The sequence below is a fragment of the Eumetopias jubatus genome, unplaced genomic scaffold (assembly GCF_037043125.1).
Source record: "Eumetopias jubatus isolate StellerSeaLion01/CBP00866 unplaced genomic scaffold, mEumJub1_p1.0 scaffold_2, whole genome shotgun sequence".
Classification (NCBI taxonomy): domain Eukaryota; kingdom Metazoa; phylum Chordata; class Mammalia; order Carnivora; family Otariidae; genus Eumetopias; species Eumetopias jubatus.
In genome coordinates, this window is record NW_028274808.1 from 47,147,523 (window position 1) to 47,166,958 (window position 19,436).

A 19,436-nucleotide genomic window follows, 5' to 3' on the forward strand; every position below is an offset into this window, starting at 1 on the left:
CATGCCTGGGCCATGATTTATTTAACCAAATTCTTCTTAAGAACATTTAGATTGTTTCCATCTTCTGTTATTTAAATAACACTGTGAAGGCCTTCCTTGCTTTAAATATTTTTAAATACCCATGATTATTTTGCCAGGATAGAGTCCTAAAGTATTTACTATTTCAGAAGTTGGCAGAATTTTAGGGCTTTTGATACATATTGCCAAACTACTCACTATAAATAGGTGCACTTCTTGGCAGCAGTTTTCCCCTATCTCAGGAGTAAAGACAAATAGAATAGTCTGGATTAAAAAAAAAAAAAAAAAAAAAACTTAATAGTAAGTGTTAAAACTTTCAGGGCTGAATAACTGAAACACGAGAAAGGAAAAGGGGCCTGGTGGATTTTATTTTGTTTCTTCCTTACTCCCTGTGAGTAAATTTCTACCATGTGGCACTGTTTTACTCTGACCCATATTAATGTTATTTTCCATTTCTTTTCACCCACACAATCAATTTTGAGCAGCTCTGGAACAATTACTTCCATTTGGCAGTAGCATTTCTCACCCACGAGTCCCTTCAGCTTGAAACCTTCTCTCAAGCCAAGCGCAACAAAATTGTCAAAAAGTAAGTGCCCTCTTAAACTCGCTTAAGATTGGCAAGGTGATTCTTCCATTTCTACTTTTTTTTTAAAAAAAATTTTATTTATTTGAGAGAGAGAGAGAGCGTGTGTGAGAGAGAGCGAGTGAGCGAGTGCACAAACGGGGAGTGGGAGGGGGAGAAGCAGACTCCCCGCCAGGCAGGGAGCCCAATGCGGGGCTCAATCCCAGGACCCTGGGATCATGACCTGAGCCGAAGGCAGACGCTTAACCGACTGAGCCACCCAGGCGCCCCGATTCTCCCATTTCTATTCAGAGCAGGATTTTTGGTATCACAGAAACATTACTGTTCAGGGGCTCCCCATGTTGTTGGTGAGATAGGTCTTAATGGAATCATTTAATAGGCTTCAGATTTCCTCTAATTCATGTCTCTTTTCTCAAGGCCCCCTTCATTTTCCCATCAACCATTACAATTTTTTAAAAAGATTCTATTTATTTACTTAGAGAGAGAGAGAATGAGAGGGAACGCCGGGGGAGGGGCAGAGGGAGAGGGAGAGGCAGGCTCCCCGCTGAGCAGGGAGCCTGATGCGGGGCTCAATCCCAGGACCCTGGGATCATAACCTGAGCCAAAGGCAGAGGCTTAACCAACTGAGCCTCCCAGGCGCCCCACCCATCCAAATTTTTAAAATGGAATCCATACTTGGAGAGGCACTGAGGCTGGCCAGGGCTCCCATCCCCAAGAACAGCACTTACCCACACTGCAGGCACAGCACCTCTCGCTCACGCTTCACAAAGCAGACTCCTGTGGCCTCACCGTTTCACCTCTAGGGCACTTCAGCAGAGGGTCCAAGACTAACACATCCCCTAAAAATGCCCTCCAGATTCCTGGCTCAGAATTTCACGTGGACATATGACCGAGAGCGATGAGAGATTTAGGGAAGCTTTTCATTGCTTTCCTTCCTGGTCTGTTTCAGAGTTCACGGGGAGCCTGGAAACTCAGGACTGTGTAGTTAAATAGAATGTGAGAAATGTGTCATTTAAAGGCTGTGAAATTTGAGCTCTGTTCCCTTGCCGGGATGTTGGGGATTCTAGGCAAATTATTTGGTGTCTCTCTACCCCTGGTTTCTCCCTAAAACACTGATACGGTGGCTGAGAGGTTGAGATTTAAATCTCAAAGATAAAAGTAAAACCGGTTTTACAGATTTCCCTATGGGGTGGGTATGTAGAGAAAATTGAGTTTTTAAGATGGATCTCTTATCCTTTAGACTATCTTAAGTGACATAACTTCTTTCAAGGATGGATTTGATTTTGGTTAAACAATCAAAAGTGAAGTTAGTTGATGCCAAGTCTGATAAATAAACTGGCTAGTTAGGCTTAATGATTCTGGTTTTGATTAGAGGGAAGTGTGACTGAGGACAAGCTATATAAAATATATATGCATATGGGCAAAGGTGCACCTTGGGAAAACATTTTTATTAATGTTATAGAAATACAAATCAGTTTTTTTCAAGATTTCTCTTATTTTTAGTAGCAGTAGCATCAACAGCAGTATTAATAAACAATAGGAGTAATTATCATTTATTGTTTATGTGCCAGACATTAACTACATATGCTTACCTAGTATAAATTAATAAAATTAGGTGTTTTTGTTAAAATGGAATAGTAAGAGAAGTTTGTTTTTGTTTTGTTTTTGTAGGAGAAGTCTTTAAATAAAAATTTTATACTGGTTTCTGAAGGCATTTACAGAGGAGGAATTTGAAAACAATGTTTGGTGCAATGAGCAGAAAATGTCGAAATACGGTTGTAGGATGGGCCATAGGTCCTTATTAGAGTTCCCTGGGAACATTGGCCATATTTCTCATTTTCCCAGCCCCCAGCCTCTGTGGTTGCGGTGTGGGGTAGCCTCAGGCCTCTGTATTCTTTAAGAGATATCCAGGTGATTTTGATTCATCTCCAGCCACAAACCACTGTCTAGATCAATGTTTCTCTCTCTTTTTTTTCATTATCGACTCCTATAAGGAACCTTTTCAGAAATTTTTTTTTTTGGTTTTCTAATCACACCCCCCTGAAATATTAATACCATAGATATACTGCATATCTGTTTGTATGCTATATGTATATTTGAACTTCATATGTAAGAACAGTAAGCCTGCCGCGCCCCAGAGGACCAACGTTCATTCCTCTGGGGACAGCACCCCCCCCCCCGACTGAGAAAATATATCTCGAGCTTCTCAGTGTGAGTACTTTGAAGAACGTACTGGTTTGCAGATGGGTTACTCAAATAAAAAATGTATAAAGTCAGTATGTTTGTTAGACATTAATCACATGACTATATAAATCATATCTCATTCATCTTCCTTTTCATTCATGCTTGTTATGTTTTGTTTTGTTTCTTTGCTTAATATTGGCCAGAATGCTTCTCCCCCTTCTCCCTTCAATAAGTTTGACAATTTTATTTTTCTGTTACTTTTCAGTGTTCTCATTTGGCCCCCTCCTGCTAGTAAAGTCCCCCTATCCATGTGGCTCAGTTCTCTTTGGGGGCTCTTTTTGGTATTGACTGCATTTCTTAAAGTGACCTTGCTTCAAACCTGTCATAAATGTGACCGAGAGGAGCAAATGGCCATCTTTACTTGCCTCATCATTTTAATATATGCACTTATTTCCACTGCAGATCTCTTTCTTGTTTATGATCTTCTTCCTAGATACGGAGACATGAGAAAGGAAATCGGCTTCAGAATCCGGGACATGTGGTATAACCTGGGTGAGTGTATGACCTTGAACCGGCCCACGCACAACTCCTATGTAATGAGCACCCCATGATGGGTTCTTTTGATTTTAAGTCTCAGTAACCCTGAGACCTCTTTGTCGGTGTGTCTAGAAATGAAAGTTGACTTGTAGCTCTTGTATTATGACAACAGAATAAAATATTTAGGCACTCATTTCTGAATTGAGTTGATTTACCCACGTGACCTTTTTCTTTTCTTCTGGCCCCATGGAGGAGTGTGGTGATGCTTGACTTCCAGTGAAATCACTTTTCAATACCCTCACTTACTTTCATTTCAGGTCCCCACAAAATCAAATTCATCCCCTCCATGGTGGGTCCAATTCTAGAGGTCACCCTGACCCCTGAGGTTGAGCTCCGGAAAGCCACCATCCCCATTTTCTTTGACATGATGCAGTGTGAGTTCAACTTTAGTGGGAACGGCAATTTCCACATGGTAAGTGGTAGAACTGGAATCTTCCGGATGCACAGATAGTCAACACTTGCTCTTTCTTTCTCTAGAGAGAAGCAGTTGCCTGAGTAATACAAATCCAAGTTGGTCTAAAAACTGTTTACTTTTCATTTTGTAAAACAATTAGAGACAGAATCGGATGTTCTAGAAACCATCTTTTTGCTACATGTGTTTCCTAAAACGGCACTGCATCTCTGGGTAATTAAAATTTGACATCACACATCTTAATCCTATCTGTTGCAGCACAGCTGCAAAAATAATGCCATGGATTGGGGGACTGATGCAGTGGTCTCTTATTTTGAGGTCTCCTTCAGAGGAAGAAAGGGCATTTTTTTTCCTGCAACGTAAAGCAAAATAACATGAGACGAGTTTAGAGCGTTTTGGTAGAGGCCTGGTACGTGATTAATGGATGACATGAAGTACGATCTTCCCCTAGAATATGTTGGAAAGCGTTTACAGTTCAATAAAGGGGTTGGGTCGAATCTAGGAAGGTTGGCTGGGTGTCTTACATGTCCTCTTCTAAGGATACCTGGCATTCTCCTGTGAAAGTCTGACTCTGCTTTCAGTTTGAGAACGAGTTGATCACAAAGCTGGACCAAGAGGTGGAAGGGGGCAGAGGAGATGAACAATACAAAATCCTTCTGGAAAAACTGTGAGTATTTCAGAAACAAAGTCTCAGGTGGATGCATCATTTAGCAAGGGAGAGAAGCAAATTTCTGCTACCCTTACAGACTAGTCGAGTAGTTCCAGAAGCACTGGGGTCACCACCACAAATGGTCCTCGGTGGGGTTAATGGAGTTTCCACCATCCACTGCTGACATTTGTTTGTCTGAGGGAGTCAAATGTCTGTGTTTTCCTGGCCAGCCGGCCCCTCGAGAACAGAGCAGATGGAGGAGAAGGGGGAGATGTACAGAGCAATGGCATTTTGCCCAGTGTTTGAATCGCTGAACTTCACCAAAAGTGCTAGTGCCTCTAATTATGGCTTCAAAGCACCATTTTAAAGGAGGAAGGAAAAAAAACATTTCAAAGTCCACTTTACCTTTAAAAATATCTTCTGCCCTATAGAGGGCCTCGAAGAACACCTGTTATATCTCCAGCCGGCTGATCTTTGCACTGCCCTGCCCACCTCCCCCACATCCACCATTTCTATTTCCTCCTGTGCTCACAGTATCCCCGCCACTCCCTACCCACCCACACATGCCCCGCGCACCCCTCCTGCCCTCTGAATTCTCCTTTGCACACATGGGATTACAACATAAAAAGGTGGTTAAAAACACTTGGAGGTTGGAGTTAGAGAAACCTTCAAATCTCGTTTTCACCATATCCCAGGAGCATGACTTTGGACCAGTGTTCTGACGACCTCTCCGATGGCTCTCTCATTTTCATTCGCACGAATGGCGCGTACACTTTGGTATTGGTTGAGGATTAAATAAGGTGATGCGTTAGCACAGCATCTGTTAACCGAGCCTGTGCTGATGGAGCGTCGCTGCTGTGGGTTTGTGCTGGTCACGGCTACCATCCTCAAGTCCTCCATCATCCATGGTGCTCACCACCTGAGCCTACTCATTTTGTGGGTTCTCTGAGCCTTTGTGATACTGACCAGCTGTGTCACCTGTTGATTGGGCATATGCCTCCGTCATTTTGTTGTCCACCTCTTTTGTGGGAGTGGCACGCACTAGACTATGCTTGGGGACAGGGACTCCCAACTCTGTTTTCTTTTTTGTTTTTTTAAGATTTAAGGAACCAGCACACTGGCTGCTCAGAAATGGAACTGAATTGATGACTCAACTATATTTTCAAGAACCAGAACTCTTATCTTATTTTGCTTTTAGTGGATGACAAGACCCGTTCGTTGGTCTTTTTATCCTGTTTCCGTTAAGTCTACTTGTTTGAGTTTCAAACCTTCCCACGTTATCACTCTTGTAATTCATATCTCGTACAGGAATTAAATGGAGAAATTACATACATATACACGTATATACACACACAATTTACAAATGATAAACTACCCTTTTTTTTTAAATCCCAATCTGATTTTTCACTGTAAGATCTTTTTTCTTCATTCTTCCTGAATCACTAACTCAGAAAAATGTGACTACACCAATCTCCAGTGTTCAAGAGTAATCCTAAAGTCTGGGCTAATTCTTTGAGCCCATTTCTTTCTTTATCTCTTGTTCGCCGAGATTTCTTCTTGTCAAATCCAAGAAGCCCCCATAGAGTAGCTTTGTTCTATTTGGGTCCAGCAGGAGAAGGTTTAGATCAAAAGTTTATCCTCAGCTTATTTACTTATAATTTTGCAATTTTGTTGTTGTGGCCTAAATAGCACTTTCATCTGAAGAGGCATGTGTGTGGATGTGCACTAGATTCCTAGGGTCCTCTAGACTGGGCACTGATTCAAGGCTTTCCAGAATGCCCACGGGATGCCCTTGAAGTGCTAGGCTTTAGGGAGAATAAAGACATAGGAAGATGGTCTCTTTCAGTTTCAGTAGAGTGATCAGATAGGCTACATAAACCTTTTGGGCAAAGGTTCTCATTTCTGTGGTATTGACAAAAGACAAAAACAAAAAACAAGTACAGATAGAAGTTCAAAGATGGGCATCGTGGGCTGGGATTCTAAGTGACAGTGGGACTTGAGCCAAAGCCCTGAAGACAATGTAGGACTTGAGTCACCAGGAGAGATCACCAGGAGGGTCGGCATAAGCGAAGCCCTGGGATAGGATGGCCTTACACAGAAAGGTGTGTGTCTCCTGGTCTGGCGCCACCTGCTGCCAGGACCTTGGACAGTGCTCATTAACGGTGCTGGAATGACAGACAGTATGCAACATGGGCATTTGTCTCTACCTCCACGCTTCCAGGCTCCTAGAACATTGCCGGAAACATAAATACCTCTCCACCTCTGGAGAAGTGTTTGCATTCCTGGTCAGCAGCCTGTTAGAGCACCTGTTGGACTACAGAACCATTATCATGCATGACGAGAGCAAGGAGAACCGCATGAGCTGTACTGTGAACGTGCTGGTAGGTGCCAGGCCCCCGGGTTGACCACCCCTGCAAGCATGGCTCAGCTCTCAGTAGGCACAAAGGTACCCTGGGGCCACCTGTATGGAGTCTATGTCCTGCTGAGTCCAGTTGGAACTGCTGACTCAGCTTTGGACTCAGATATCCGCTCCCACAGACATGGGGATGGAAAGTGAAACATAAGCTCTTGGCTCAACTCTTACTCGAAGGCCATCCTTCACCTTTTTCTCTCTCTTGTTTATATGTGGTTGCTTTGTTGTTGGAAATATTGCATCAGAAACTAGAGGAGGGAGTCTATGGAATCCTCATGGTGGTAGAACTCTGTGGTCTTGCCTTTCCCTAGATATATATAACCGGGACCACAGACCTCCGTTTAGGCTGCTATGCTTTGCTTAATATAAATGAAGAACCCCACTCCACTGACCCTTGAGAAAAAAAAAGACCATCCATTGACTTGAGTATCGGTTGGCTGTCTGTTCACTTAGAGGCCCTCATGTTTTTTAGATGCATGGTCCTAAAAGAATTCTTCTACTTATCTTTATCAATGGTCACTGCCTTTCTTTGTGGGAGTATTTGATAAAGGAAAACAATAACCTCTGGAAAAGTGACACTGTTGAAAAGCAAAAGTAGTGGTTTGGCCATTTCTGTGGCTAGCTTCTCCATAACTTTTGACTTACATTGATATTTTTGCCACCCTTTTTTTCGGTAGAATTTTTACAAAGAAAAGAAGAGAGAGGACATATACATAAGGTAAGCTGGAGGAGGTTTCTGCTTTTGCCATTTATGTCATGGCTTTATTATTTATTTCTTCGGTAAGCAAATACTAAGTCCCAACACCATGCTTGCTGCTTTGAGAGACACCAGAAAGTAGGTGATCTACCCCCTTCCCCCAAAAAGGTAAACTGTTTAGACAGATAAATAAATACAGTCTGAGGGAGTGCATGGGGAGGATAGTGTTCGGATTCCAGGGAAGGAAAGAAGACTGGCCAGAGCAGTCAGGAAATGCAGCATTGGGCAGAGGCAAGGATCGACGGGTGCCTTCTGTCAAGGACCATCAGCCTGGGATGCTGGAAGCCCTGAGCATGAAACAAACTTGGACTTTAACTATATGCATTTCCTTGGGGAGAGATTCGATAGCTCTTACTAGCTTCCCAAAGAGGTCCATGACATTTAAAAAAAAATTAAGCACCACTGCATTAAAGGAAGAGTATAAACTAGAGCAGATGGAGTGGGAAGAGAGGGCTAGAGGGAGGGGGAGACAGGAGGTGATGGATTCCTTCATCTGTGAGAAAGGAGGAGGGAGGGAAAGACGGGGAAGCAGGCTGCGGCCTGGTTGTGGAATGAGCTGAACCCGAGCGGCAGAGTGCCTCCTTCCTCCCCTTCTGACCAGGTACTTGTACAAGCTGCGGGATTTGCACCGAGACTCTGAAAACTACACAGAAGCCGCCTATACCCTCCTCCTACATGCTGAGCTGCTGCAGGTAAGTGCATCAGGGATGCCTTTTTCCATTGGAGGGAAGTCAACTGTCCAAGCCCTTTGGGACGAAATCCTGCACGCTTCATGATTTTGGATGGGAAGGAGCCTTATTCAGGAGAGATCCTTTTATCCAAGAGCGCTCGTATGCCTTCTAAACAAGCACAGCTAATTTTCTGACCAAGATTGGGAAAATGTCAGTTATCATTTATTTAAAAATCCTCTGGAAGCAGAGCACAGCCTTACGGGCCTCCAGTAATTGACAGTCTGATTGAAAACACAAAATACACGTTGATTAATGTATGTAAAAAAACATTGTAGAACTGCCAAGAAATGAGTTGTAAATGAGTATAGCAGTCTTTCCTACTTATACTCTCTTACAAAGTCCAAGTAGTGTGCCATGGATATAAATACACCTATATGTCATGGATCCAGAATGATGCTTTCTAGCTCTGACCAGTCCTCTGATTTTGCATTCACGTATGAACTGTTCTTTCCATATCACAATCCGTGAGCGGCTAATAGACAGCTCGCACTTCTCACGGCAGTAACAGAAGCTGTCATTCCCCACGGTGTTCTTGGATCCATTCCTACCCTCTTCTTTCTTCCCATTTTACTAAAGGTCACCTCCATCTAGCCAGGCGCTCAGGCAAATACCTGTTGTCATCTTTTATTCACCCTCCTACTTCGGGGCCGAGCTAGAATCGCAGACCTGTAGCATCCATGAACACCTCTCTCAAGGCACATACTTACCTTTATTTTTTTTTCAGGGTGGGAACGATTAAGATCTAGTCTCCGAGAAAATGTGAAGTTTGTGATCCAGTATTGTTGTCTGTAATCATCATGCATTAGAGTCCAAGATTTATTTATGCTCTGGCTCTACTTCATCCTTCAGTAACATCTCCCCCGAATCCCAGTAACCACCACTGTGCCCTCTGTTTTCATGTGTTGGGCTTTTCTTAGAGTCCATGTGGAAGAGCTATCGTATAGTATTTGTCTTTCTCTGTCTGGCTTGTTTCGCTTGTAACACCCTCAAGGTCCATCTGGGTTGCCCAGAATGGCAGGATTTCCTTCATTCCCGTGGCTGAATGACATCCATTGCATATTTATCCCACATCTTCTTTATCCATCGTTGGATGCTTAGGTTGTTTCCGTGTCTCAGCTGCAGTGAGCACGGGAGTGCAGGCATCTCTTAGGCATCCTGATTGTATCTCCTTTCTATCCACTTTTCTTTACCTTCATTGCTGTGCCCTGGTCCATTGTCTCTCCCCTAGAGCACGACGGTAGCCCCCTGTTACATCTCCCTGTCTCCATTCTTGCCCCTAGCAATTCATTTTCTGGTATAATTTAATTTTTACACTAAAATAACACATGTGCATCGTTCTTAACTTTGTCATTAAAAACAGGAGTCCTCTGCCTCACCACTTCCCAAGGCAGCCATTCACAATTCATATTCAAGTTCAGTGCACTGACAGGCTTATTGTATATGGGATGGTGGGAGGGCTTGTTGACCGTGGAATGATCACAGAGACTCCGGTGTCTCGGTGACGGTAGGTCTTTTCATCTGTGCTGCTCAGAAAGTTTAACTCTCTACGCTGGTATAAAGTATGAGGTGTGGATGCAACTCCCCCCCCCCTTGCCGCCCCCAGCTAGCTACTGAATTTAGGGCTGCTGTTTATTAAGTATAGTCCGTATTTTCCTCCTTGGGATGATATTCCATCTTTATCATGTAGTAAATCGCTACACAAGGCAAGTCTCTTGCCAGATTGCATATACTTTTGCATGGTCTGAATGAACACTCTGTCTGTTCACGCACCAGGACCACACTGTTTTATGGTACGTTTTTACTACCTGGTAGTTACTCTTCATTGCTGTTCTTTTTTCAGAGTTTTCTGCCCTGTTCCTTTTTGTTTATTTTTCCATATGCACTTTGGAATCATGAAATTGAAACATTGATACAGGGAGAATTTCCATGTTTATGGAGCAGCATTTTCTTATCCAGAAACATAATAGGACTTTCCATTTGTTCAGGTCTGCTTTCATGCCCTTCAAGGGTGTATTAAACTTTTTGTATAGAAGTCTTACATATTCCGGGGCGCCTGGGTGGCTCAGTTGGTTAAGCGACTGCCTTCGGCTCAGGTCATGATCCCGGAGTCCTGGGATCGAGCCCCGCATCAGGCTCCCAGCTCAGTGGGGAGCCTGCTTCTCCTTCTGACCCTCTCTCTCTCTCTCTCTCTCTCGCTCTCTAATAAATAAATAAAAATAAAATCTTTTAAAAAAAAAAAGAAGTCTTACATATTCCTTGTTATGCCTTTTCTTTTTAATTTAATTATGGTAAAATACACAGAACATAACTTTTACTGTTTTAACCATTTTTAAGTGGACCGTTCAGTGGCCTTAAGTACATTCACGTTGTTGTGCCTGGATATCTTCTCATTTGGGGTTTATTCCTGTTGGGGTCTTCTCTCTTCAGCATGGTTATCTATTCCTGGGAAATCCGTCTCTAAATTATTTCTGAATTTGTTAATTTTTTTGCCGCTGCTTAATTCTCTCATTATCCGTGATAGTCGTTCAGTTGGCACGCTTTGTGAAGGGATGGATTACGAAGAATACGGTCTTTGTACACGGTCATAGTTTTACCCCTTCCTTCCCATTTTTATACTTCAAATTTTTTTCTTTCATCCTGTTGTCTGAATGATACCTTCAGTGACCAGCAGTTGTGCTGGGCAGCCCTCTCTGCCCCCTTCCTGACTATTCACAGGAATGCCTCACATGGTTGCCCATTTGGTGTGACACTTGTTTTGAAGCTGGCATATGTCTTGTGAGGGGGGGAAATTTTTGTGTTTAATAAATAATATAAATAATATGGCCGAATCAAAAATATATACAAATATGTCCATGACTTTGATTGGCTAAATACTTTTTACATGGATTTCCTTTGGTTAATGAATTTAATTAATCAATATGTTGTGTTAATCTCTTTTGTTCCTTTTGTTTGTTTTTCAGTGGTCTGATAAGCCCTGTGTACCCCATTTGCTTCAGAGGGACAGTTACTATGTCTATACCCAGCAAGAGCTTAAAGAGAAGCTGTACCAAGAAATCATATCATACTTCGACAAAGGCAAAGTGAGTATTGGGCTGTCTGTTTCCGTATTAGGGAAAGGAAGAAACTGACTGCAATGTTGCAGTGCAGTTCTTTTTTTTTTTTAATTTTATTTATTTATTTGACAGAGAGATAGAGAGCACAAGTAGGCAGAGTGGCAGGCAGAGGGAGAGGGAAAAAGAGGCTCTCCGCTGAGCAGGGAGCTGGATGTGAGGCTCGATCCCAGGACCCCAGGATCATGACCTGAGTCAAAGGCAGCCGCTTAACCAACTGAGCCACCCAGGTGCCCCTGCAGTGCAGTTCTGATGCTAACTCCCCACAGTTAGCACAGTTCCCTCAGGTTAGGGAAATAGTCCCCAGTAAGACAGCCCTCACTTCAGACACCAGCCACGGTTCAGGGATCTCTGGGCCACCCACCCGTATCACCGACTGATGATAAATTGGGGGAGGGCGTCCTATGAATCCCTCAGATTTGGTAATATGCTGGAACAACTAACAAAACTTGGTAAAGTGCTGTGCTTACAATTACAGTTTTATCTTAAAGGACACAAATCAGGACCAGGCAACTGAAGAAACACAGAAGGCAAGGTCTAGGAGCATACCAAATGCAGAGCTTCTGTGTCCTCTCCCCAGGGGTGGATTCAGGGCACATCACCCTCCCAGCAAACTGATATGTTCACCATTAAGATTTTACTGGAGCCTCTGTGCATAGTTTTTGTTGCGGTTTCATTTGAAGGCTTCGTTGGTTGAATCTTTGGCCGCCTGAGTGAACTCAGTCTCCAGCAACCCTCTCCTCCCTGGAGGTCCGGCTGATACCATGTTGCTCAAGGCCCCGATCTTCTAATCCCGTGGGCTGCGGTTCTGGCAAGGCCAGCCCTGTTCTGAGACCACCTGGAGGCCCACTGTGAGTCCCCTCATTAGTATAAACTCTGGTGTGGTCTGAGGGGCCCATCAGAAACAACACAGACACTCCCATCACTGGAGAAATTCCAGGGGTTTAGAAGCTCCCTCCCAGGAACTCAGGACAAAGACCAGATAAATCCTTTATTTTCGAACAATGACTCATGACTTACTCTTTATTATTCCCATGTGTTTCTTTGAATTCTGGTACTTTTAGTTGGAGAGCAAATGAATAGATAAATTAGGCTAAAGAAGTCACTAAAGATCGGTTATGTTGAGGATACTTAACCCAATGGAGAATATAATGGGCAGCCCGGGGCCCCACTCTCCATAACCATAATTTCACCTTTTATTTTATTTTATTATTTTTTTAAGATTTTATTTATTTATTTGAGAGAGAGAGAATGAGAGACAGAGAGCACGAGAGGGAAGAGGGTCAGAGGGAGAAGCAGACTCCCTGCTGAGCAGGGAGCCCGATGTGGGACTCGATCCCGGGACTCCAGGATCATGACCTGAGCCGAAGGCAGTCGCTCAACCGACTGAGCCACCCAGGCGCCCCATAATTTCACCTTTTAAATCTTGTGAGTGCCAGGAGCTAGTACCATCATTTTCAGTGCATTCCCTAGAGATTGTTGGCCAGCCCCAGCTGCACATCCCATGCCCAGGCCACTACTCGCCTAACACTGTAGGTAAGAAGCAACCTAATTAATTGCCCCAGGGGCTCTCAAAAAGGCAAAATAAACATGTGAACTAGGCAGGAAGTTGTGGAGTCTCCTGTCAACTGGACAAAGCGTGTCTAGCTGAAAGGCTTTTAAAATGGGGGAAGAAGGTGGAAGGGGTAGGGGGAGGAAGATGAAAACCATGTGCTATCCAAACAAAACAGGTCCTAGATTTGACTCACTTCAGAGGTCCGGGGAGTTCTTATGGACTGCCACTTGCAGCCACTGTTCCTGGTTTAGCAGTGGAACCTGTTGGTTAAATAAATAAGCCAAGACAGCCTTTGGAATGGGAAAGGATATTTGCAAATGATGTATCTGATAAAGGGTTGGTATCCAAAATCTATAAAGAACTTAATCAAGCTCAACACCCAAAAAACAAGTAACCCAGTTAAAGAAATGGGCAGAAGACATGAATGGACATTTTTCCAAAGAAGCCATCCAAATGGCTAATAGACACATGCAGAGAGATACTCAACATCACTCATCATCAGGGAAATACAAATTAAAACCACAATGAGATACCACCTCACACCTGTCAGAATGGCTAAAATCAACAACACAGGAAACAGCAGATGTTGGTGAGGATGTGGAGAAAGGGGAACCCTCTTACACTGTTGGTGAGAATGCAAACTGGTGCAGCCACTCTGGAGAACAGTATGGAGGTTCCTCAAAAAGTTAAAAATAGAGCTACCCCACGACCCAACAACTGCACTACTAGGTATTTACCCAAAGGATACAAAAATGCTCATTTGAAGGGACACATGCACCCCGATGTTTACAGCAGCACTATCAACAATAGCCAAATTATGGAAAGAGCCCAAATTCCAACAGCTGATAAATGCATAAAGAAGATGTGGTGTATATATACAATGGAATATTACTCAGCCATAAAAAAGAATGAAAGCTTGCCATTTGCAGTGACATGGATGGAGCTAGAGTGTATTATGCTAATAAGCAAAATAAGTCAGAGAAAGACAAAGACATTCGCTCATATGTGGAATTTAAGAAACAAAACAGATGAACATAGGAAAAAAGAGGCAAACATAAAACAGACTCTTAACTATAGAGAACAAACTGAGGGTTGCTGGAGGGAGGTGGGTGGGGGATGGGCTAGATGGGGGATGGGCATTAAGGAGGGCACTTGTGATGAGCACCGGTTGCTGTATGTAAGTCATGAATCACTCAATTCTACTCCTGAAACTAATATTACACTATATGTTAACTAACTGGAATTTAAATAAAAACTTGAAACAAAAAAAAATTTAAAAAATCATCATAATAAAATAATCATCGTAATAAAATAGCTACAATCTATTTAGTGCTAGTTACTGTTTTGGCTTATTTCCAGACTTTTTTTCCTAATTTAATTGTCCCTAAAGCCCTATGAGGTAGATATTACATCTCTTTTACAGATGAAAAACTTGCTCAAAGTCTTTGGTCTCTGTGCCCCTTGACCCTCTCAGAAATCACTGAGGATCCCAAAGAGCTTTTTGTCACATGGATTATATCTACTGATACTAAGAGTATACTTAGAAATTAAAACAGAGAATCTTAAAACATTTACTTACTTGTTCTCTGAACAAACTTTTTACTATTATATATAAATCATATTTATTAAAAATTACTATGTTTTCCAAAAAATTAGCAATTTGAGTGGCATTGTTTGACATGTTCGCAAATCTCTTTAGCATCTGGGAGATAGCGGGATCCTCCTATTTGCTTCTGAATTCAGTCTCCCGTGGTATTACACGTTCGGTAGCCTGTGGGAAACCCCACTGTATCAGAGCATGAGGACTGAGAAAGGCAAGTAGTATGATTATTACTAAGAAGATAATTGTGACCTTACGGACCCTGTGTGAGGATCTTGGGGACTCCCAGAGACCAGGGACCACACTTTGAGAAGCTCTGTGCCAGGCTGTCTTCCTGTTTCTGACATAACTAAGTTAACTTAGTATTTGGTGAAATGAGGAGGGAGCTTGACTTCTTGGATACTGTTAACCGGCTTCCTGCTCCAGGCCCAGCTGATCTGGAACGGTTTCCATATGGCATGTTTCAGAGCCCTTTCCAGGGATCCTGGCCCTGAAATTTCAGAGGGGGCAAATCTGGCAAATGATGATTTTAAAAGACTGAATTTTTTTAAATGTTTTACAACTGCATGAACTGCTCATACATTCTTTCAGCAGCTAGACACAATGGAACATAGCACCTGGTTAATAAGAATCAAGTAGGAAATTACCAGGTGCTGTGTTATTAAGAGCATCTATCTAAAAGACATTTTGTGAAATACCAAAGTGAACAGGGGGTTCAATCTGGGATGCTAGCCTCAGATACCAAATATGTGCAGGAGGCTGCAACTTCCACGGTCATCAGTGCTTTAAGGAATTTTTCTTAAAATTCTCTTTGACTAAGTAGATAGTTTGGTCAGAAATAGAGAATCAGTTCTCAAAATTGGAGAAACAGTTTCCCAGATTCCACACAACAGAATGGTTAGCCTTTCTTCCGTTTTCCCCTCGTCCCAAACAACCTAATAATTGGAAGCGCATGCACATGCACACACACGTGCGCACACACACACAAATGCACACACACCCCAGAACCAGAACTAGGGCCCACACTAACTTCCTTTCCCCTCCAACAAGACTTCAATGATCTCAAAACCCAGGCTTTAGAACTGGTTCCTCTCAGCTCTCAATGGTCTTTGTGCTTTGCCCTTTCAATACAGTATTGCTTTGTTTGGGACACATGGTGTTCTTCATGTTCTCGCAAACAGAATTACAGAACATGCCCCCTGGCAAAGCAGCAAGCTATAGTAGCTTTATCATGTCAGAAGAAAAGGTTTAGTTGATCCAAGAGGTGAGGCGTGGTGAGAATATCTGCAGAAACTCAACCCACCTGACTCCTTAGTTAACTGTCAGCATGGCTTTCCCAGACAGATCAGTGACTGATTGGTTCTCCGCTTGTAACCCTACTTTTCTTTTTCTGAAGATGTGGGAGAAGGCCATCAAACTGAGCAAAGAGTTGGCTGAGACTTATGAGAGCAAAGTATTTGACTACGAGGGCCTCGGAAACCTGCTGGTGAGTCCGGGTCAGAATATGTCAAGTGTCCAACAGAGGTGCTAAGATTTGTGCTCGTGAAAATGTTTTTGTACATTTGAGGAAGTCAAGATAAACGGTGTTCTTAACAGTGGCAAAGCAAACCTTGCTTGAAAGAAAAATGAAAAAAAGATGAGGTCCAAAAGCTGTTATCATTATTCCTCCAGATTATCTTTGATAAAAGGCTCAGGATCCTTGCCTACAGACCCTTCTCTCTTCTCTGTGCATTCTGTTTCCCTAGCGTAGGGACCCTCTGTATTCCTGACCCATCTCCTCTTTACCCTCTCAGTTACTCTGCCTTCTGTGATGCCTTCTGTGAACACTGTCCATATTTCAAATATTTTCTGACATCTTCTGTTCATCAAAATTACTTGTTCTGTTCTGTGGTCCACATCCTCAGGGTCCTGCTGAATGAATGAACTGCTAATCTTTGAGCCTTCGTTTTGTTGTTTTTTTTTTCCTTGTGCACATTTTAGTAAGTTGTTAAATGCTTCTTCTGGATCTTGAGTCTCAAATTTTGCCTCTCTCCTCCCAAAATGTCACTGGGGTGCTGTACTTTCACAGTTCTATGAACTTGTGTGTTATGCCTGGCCATTGGCACAGGTCAACTATTTAAAAACAATATAGCAAAACAAAAATCACCCTCTGAATGCCCAGTGGTAGGCCAACACACATTACATTTGATAATTTTTAGTAGTGGAATCACAAAAGGTCAGGTCACCCGTTGTCACGTAATAATACAGTTGACCCTTGAACAGTGCAGGGTGGGGAGCTTAGGGGCGCCAACCCCCCCTTCCACCAGTGAAAATCCGCATATAGTTTTTGACTCCCCCCAAACTTAACTATTTATAGGCTATTGTTGGCTATTGTGGACTAGAAGCCTCACTGATAACATAAACAGTTGATCAACACATATTTTGTATATGTGTTATATACTGTGTTCTTATAATAAAGTAAGCTAGAGAAAAATGTTAAGAAAATTGAAAGGAAGAGAAAATACTCCCAGTACTATACTGTATTTATCAAAACTGTCTGCATGTAAGTGGATTCATCCATTTTAAACACATGTTGTTCAAGGGTCAAATGTAGCTTTTTTGAGGGGGTAGTTGTCAAGATCACTTTGAGAAAAGAACTTGCTGGTGTGTTGTACCAGCCCCTGCTATCACACACACAAAATCACTTCTTAATTTCATAAACTAAATGGAGCGGTTAGTGATATAACACATTACCCTACTAAGAAAATGTGCTAGAAGCCTTCACCTAAATAAAGTAATACAATCATGGGACCATTGTGAGAGGGTCCTAGGGACATGCCCTGAAGACCCCAGGTCTGGCTACCTATTTTGCTTTCTTTAAGGCTTACTCTTAGCCCTGGCTGGGAAACCTGTTCCCATGGGAAGGATTAAAGCTAGGGCTGGGGTCAGACACTGAAAAACAGAACATCACCACCACCTTCTGGGCACTTGTAACTGAACCAAGGACGTTAATCCAAACCACCTGCGTGAACCAGAAAGTTCTTGATCATCTTTTCTCATGTGCAACCACCCTCTGTGAATCTCAGAAAGGGCTTTTAACCTTTTAAGGGTCTTTGAACCCTCTTCAGGAAACTGGTGAGAGCTAAACACTGCCTCCCTCCACAGAGGAACGCACACACGCGTGCATCTTCCCGCAGGCAACTCCAGAGATTGCCAGACCCTCCAAGGCTCCTTCACGGACCCAGGTCCAAACCATTCGCTCCAAGAAAGGGATAACTTCTTGGGCCTGCAGGGTATTTTCCAAAGGCTTTCCATTTGCCTGTTGGCCCATGGGAAACAACAAAGCAAATAGTCTGATCTTCCCCACCCCTCAGTGGTGCCCTTGTAACCTCCCTGTGGAATGTCTTATTTTGTTTTCCAGAAAAAAAGAGCCTCGTTCTATGAGAACATCATTAAAGCAATGAGGCCTCAGCCTGAATACTTTGCCGTTGGATACTACGGTCAGGGCTTCCCTTCTTTCCTCCGGGTGAGAAACCTCAGGGTGGTCCTCGGAGCCATTAAGCCGTGCAGTCTGAAGGAGGGGAGGTCTTCGTCTCTTCTCCAGATGGGCCTAGGGTGTGAACAGCTGGAGGCCCATGTTCGCGCTGTGGGAGGTCGGCGGTTGGCGGGGGGGACCACTTCCTGCGTGGCCGGCCACTTCACCGCACACCCCCAGCTCGGGTATTCTGGCAGCTCCTTTGTAGAATGACTTTTCCCAGGTGGAATGAAAAAGGGAAAAACAGAACCATCGCCTCCGCTGCTCAGCTGCTACAGGTCAGGCTGGGGAAAAGTGTGGATTGATGTATTTAGCTGTTTGTTTTATTTCCAGCCAGAGCCGGTTGGAAAGCAAATATCCCGAGGACAAGACTGCAAAAGTTTCACAAAAATAAAAACAGGTGTTGTAATCGTGAGAAGGACCATGTTTTTCTTCCTTCTCAAAATTTTCTGTAACGTGATACTGATTTTAAAATCTAAAAAACAAACAAAATCTTATTCTCCCCCCCCCACAAAAAAAAAAAAGGAAGCCTCTTTAGAGCTGGCTGTGTTTAAACATACGACTCATTTTCCTTCCCGGATTTAAGAAAAAGTGAGAAAGGAAGGACTTTACGTTCCTCATAGTGCCCAACGAGGAGGTAACCCATTCATTCAGTAACTGTTTACTGAGTGCATGCTGTATGCCAGGAACACACGGGGCAGAATCGAATCAGATATGGGCCTTACTGTCATGGAATTCACAGCCTCACGGGTGTAACATTAATAATCACGCAAAAGAATGGAAACTGAAACTGACCAAGACGGGTATCACATGATTGTTTATTATTTATAATCGCCAACAACTGGATACAACTCACATGTCCCTCAATTGGCGAAGGGGTAAACAAACTGTGGGATAGCCATACAATGGAACAGTACTCAGTAATAAATAGGAATAAACTCCTGATACACACAAGCGTGTGGCTGAGTCTCGGATGCATTGTACTAAGTAAAAGAACTGAGACCGCAAAGTCTGCATGCTCTGTGATTTTATGTACACGGCATCTGGCCAAGCCGACACTTACGATAAGGGGTAGAAAGCAGATGAGTTGTTGTCTCGTCGTTTAAGGGGAGGGTTGGGCTTCAGAGGCATGGAGAAATTTTGGATGGTGATGAAACTGTTCTGTATTTTGATTGTGATCATGGTTATGTTTGTCAAAACTCAACAGAATTTTACACTAAAGAGGGTAGATTTTACTATATGTAATTTATGCCTGAATTTTTTTTTTTTTTTTTAAGAGTCAGGAAAGACTTCCCTGGGGAATTTCTGCTTTG

General features: G+C 43.0%; 1 protein-coding gene across 3 annotated transcripts in view; it reads left to right on the forward strand.

The window, feature by feature from the left end:
- The window catches only part of DOCK5 (dedicator of cytokinesis 5), a 202,951-nt gene that overhangs the window by 153,929 nt on the left and 29,586 nt on the right, over window positions 1-19,436 (forward strand). For 2 of the 3 annotated variants that reach the window (XM_028114206.2, XM_028114209.2), the window contains exons 31-40: window positions 504-604; window positions 3,279-3,337; window positions 3,640-3,794; window positions 4,376-4,461; window positions 6,665-6,824; window positions 7,534-7,574; window positions 8,215-8,305; window positions 11,305-11,424; window positions 16,006-16,095; window positions 18,010-18,114. In XM_028114206.2, the coding sequence (XP_027970007.1) occupies window positions 504-604; window positions 3,279-3,337; window positions 3,640-3,794; window positions 4,376-4,461; window positions 6,665-6,824; window positions 7,534-7,574; window positions 8,215-8,305; window positions 11,305-11,424; window positions 16,006-16,095; window positions 18,010-18,114 (1,008 nt within the window). The remainder of the gene's footprint in view (window positions 1-503; window positions 605-3,278; window positions 3,338-3,639; window positions 3,795-4,375; window positions 4,462-6,664; window positions 6,825-7,533; window positions 7,575-8,214; window positions 8,306-11,304; window positions 11,425-16,005; window positions 16,096-18,009; window positions 18,115-19,436) is intronic. The other variant, XM_028114208.2, reaches the window with a different exon arrangement.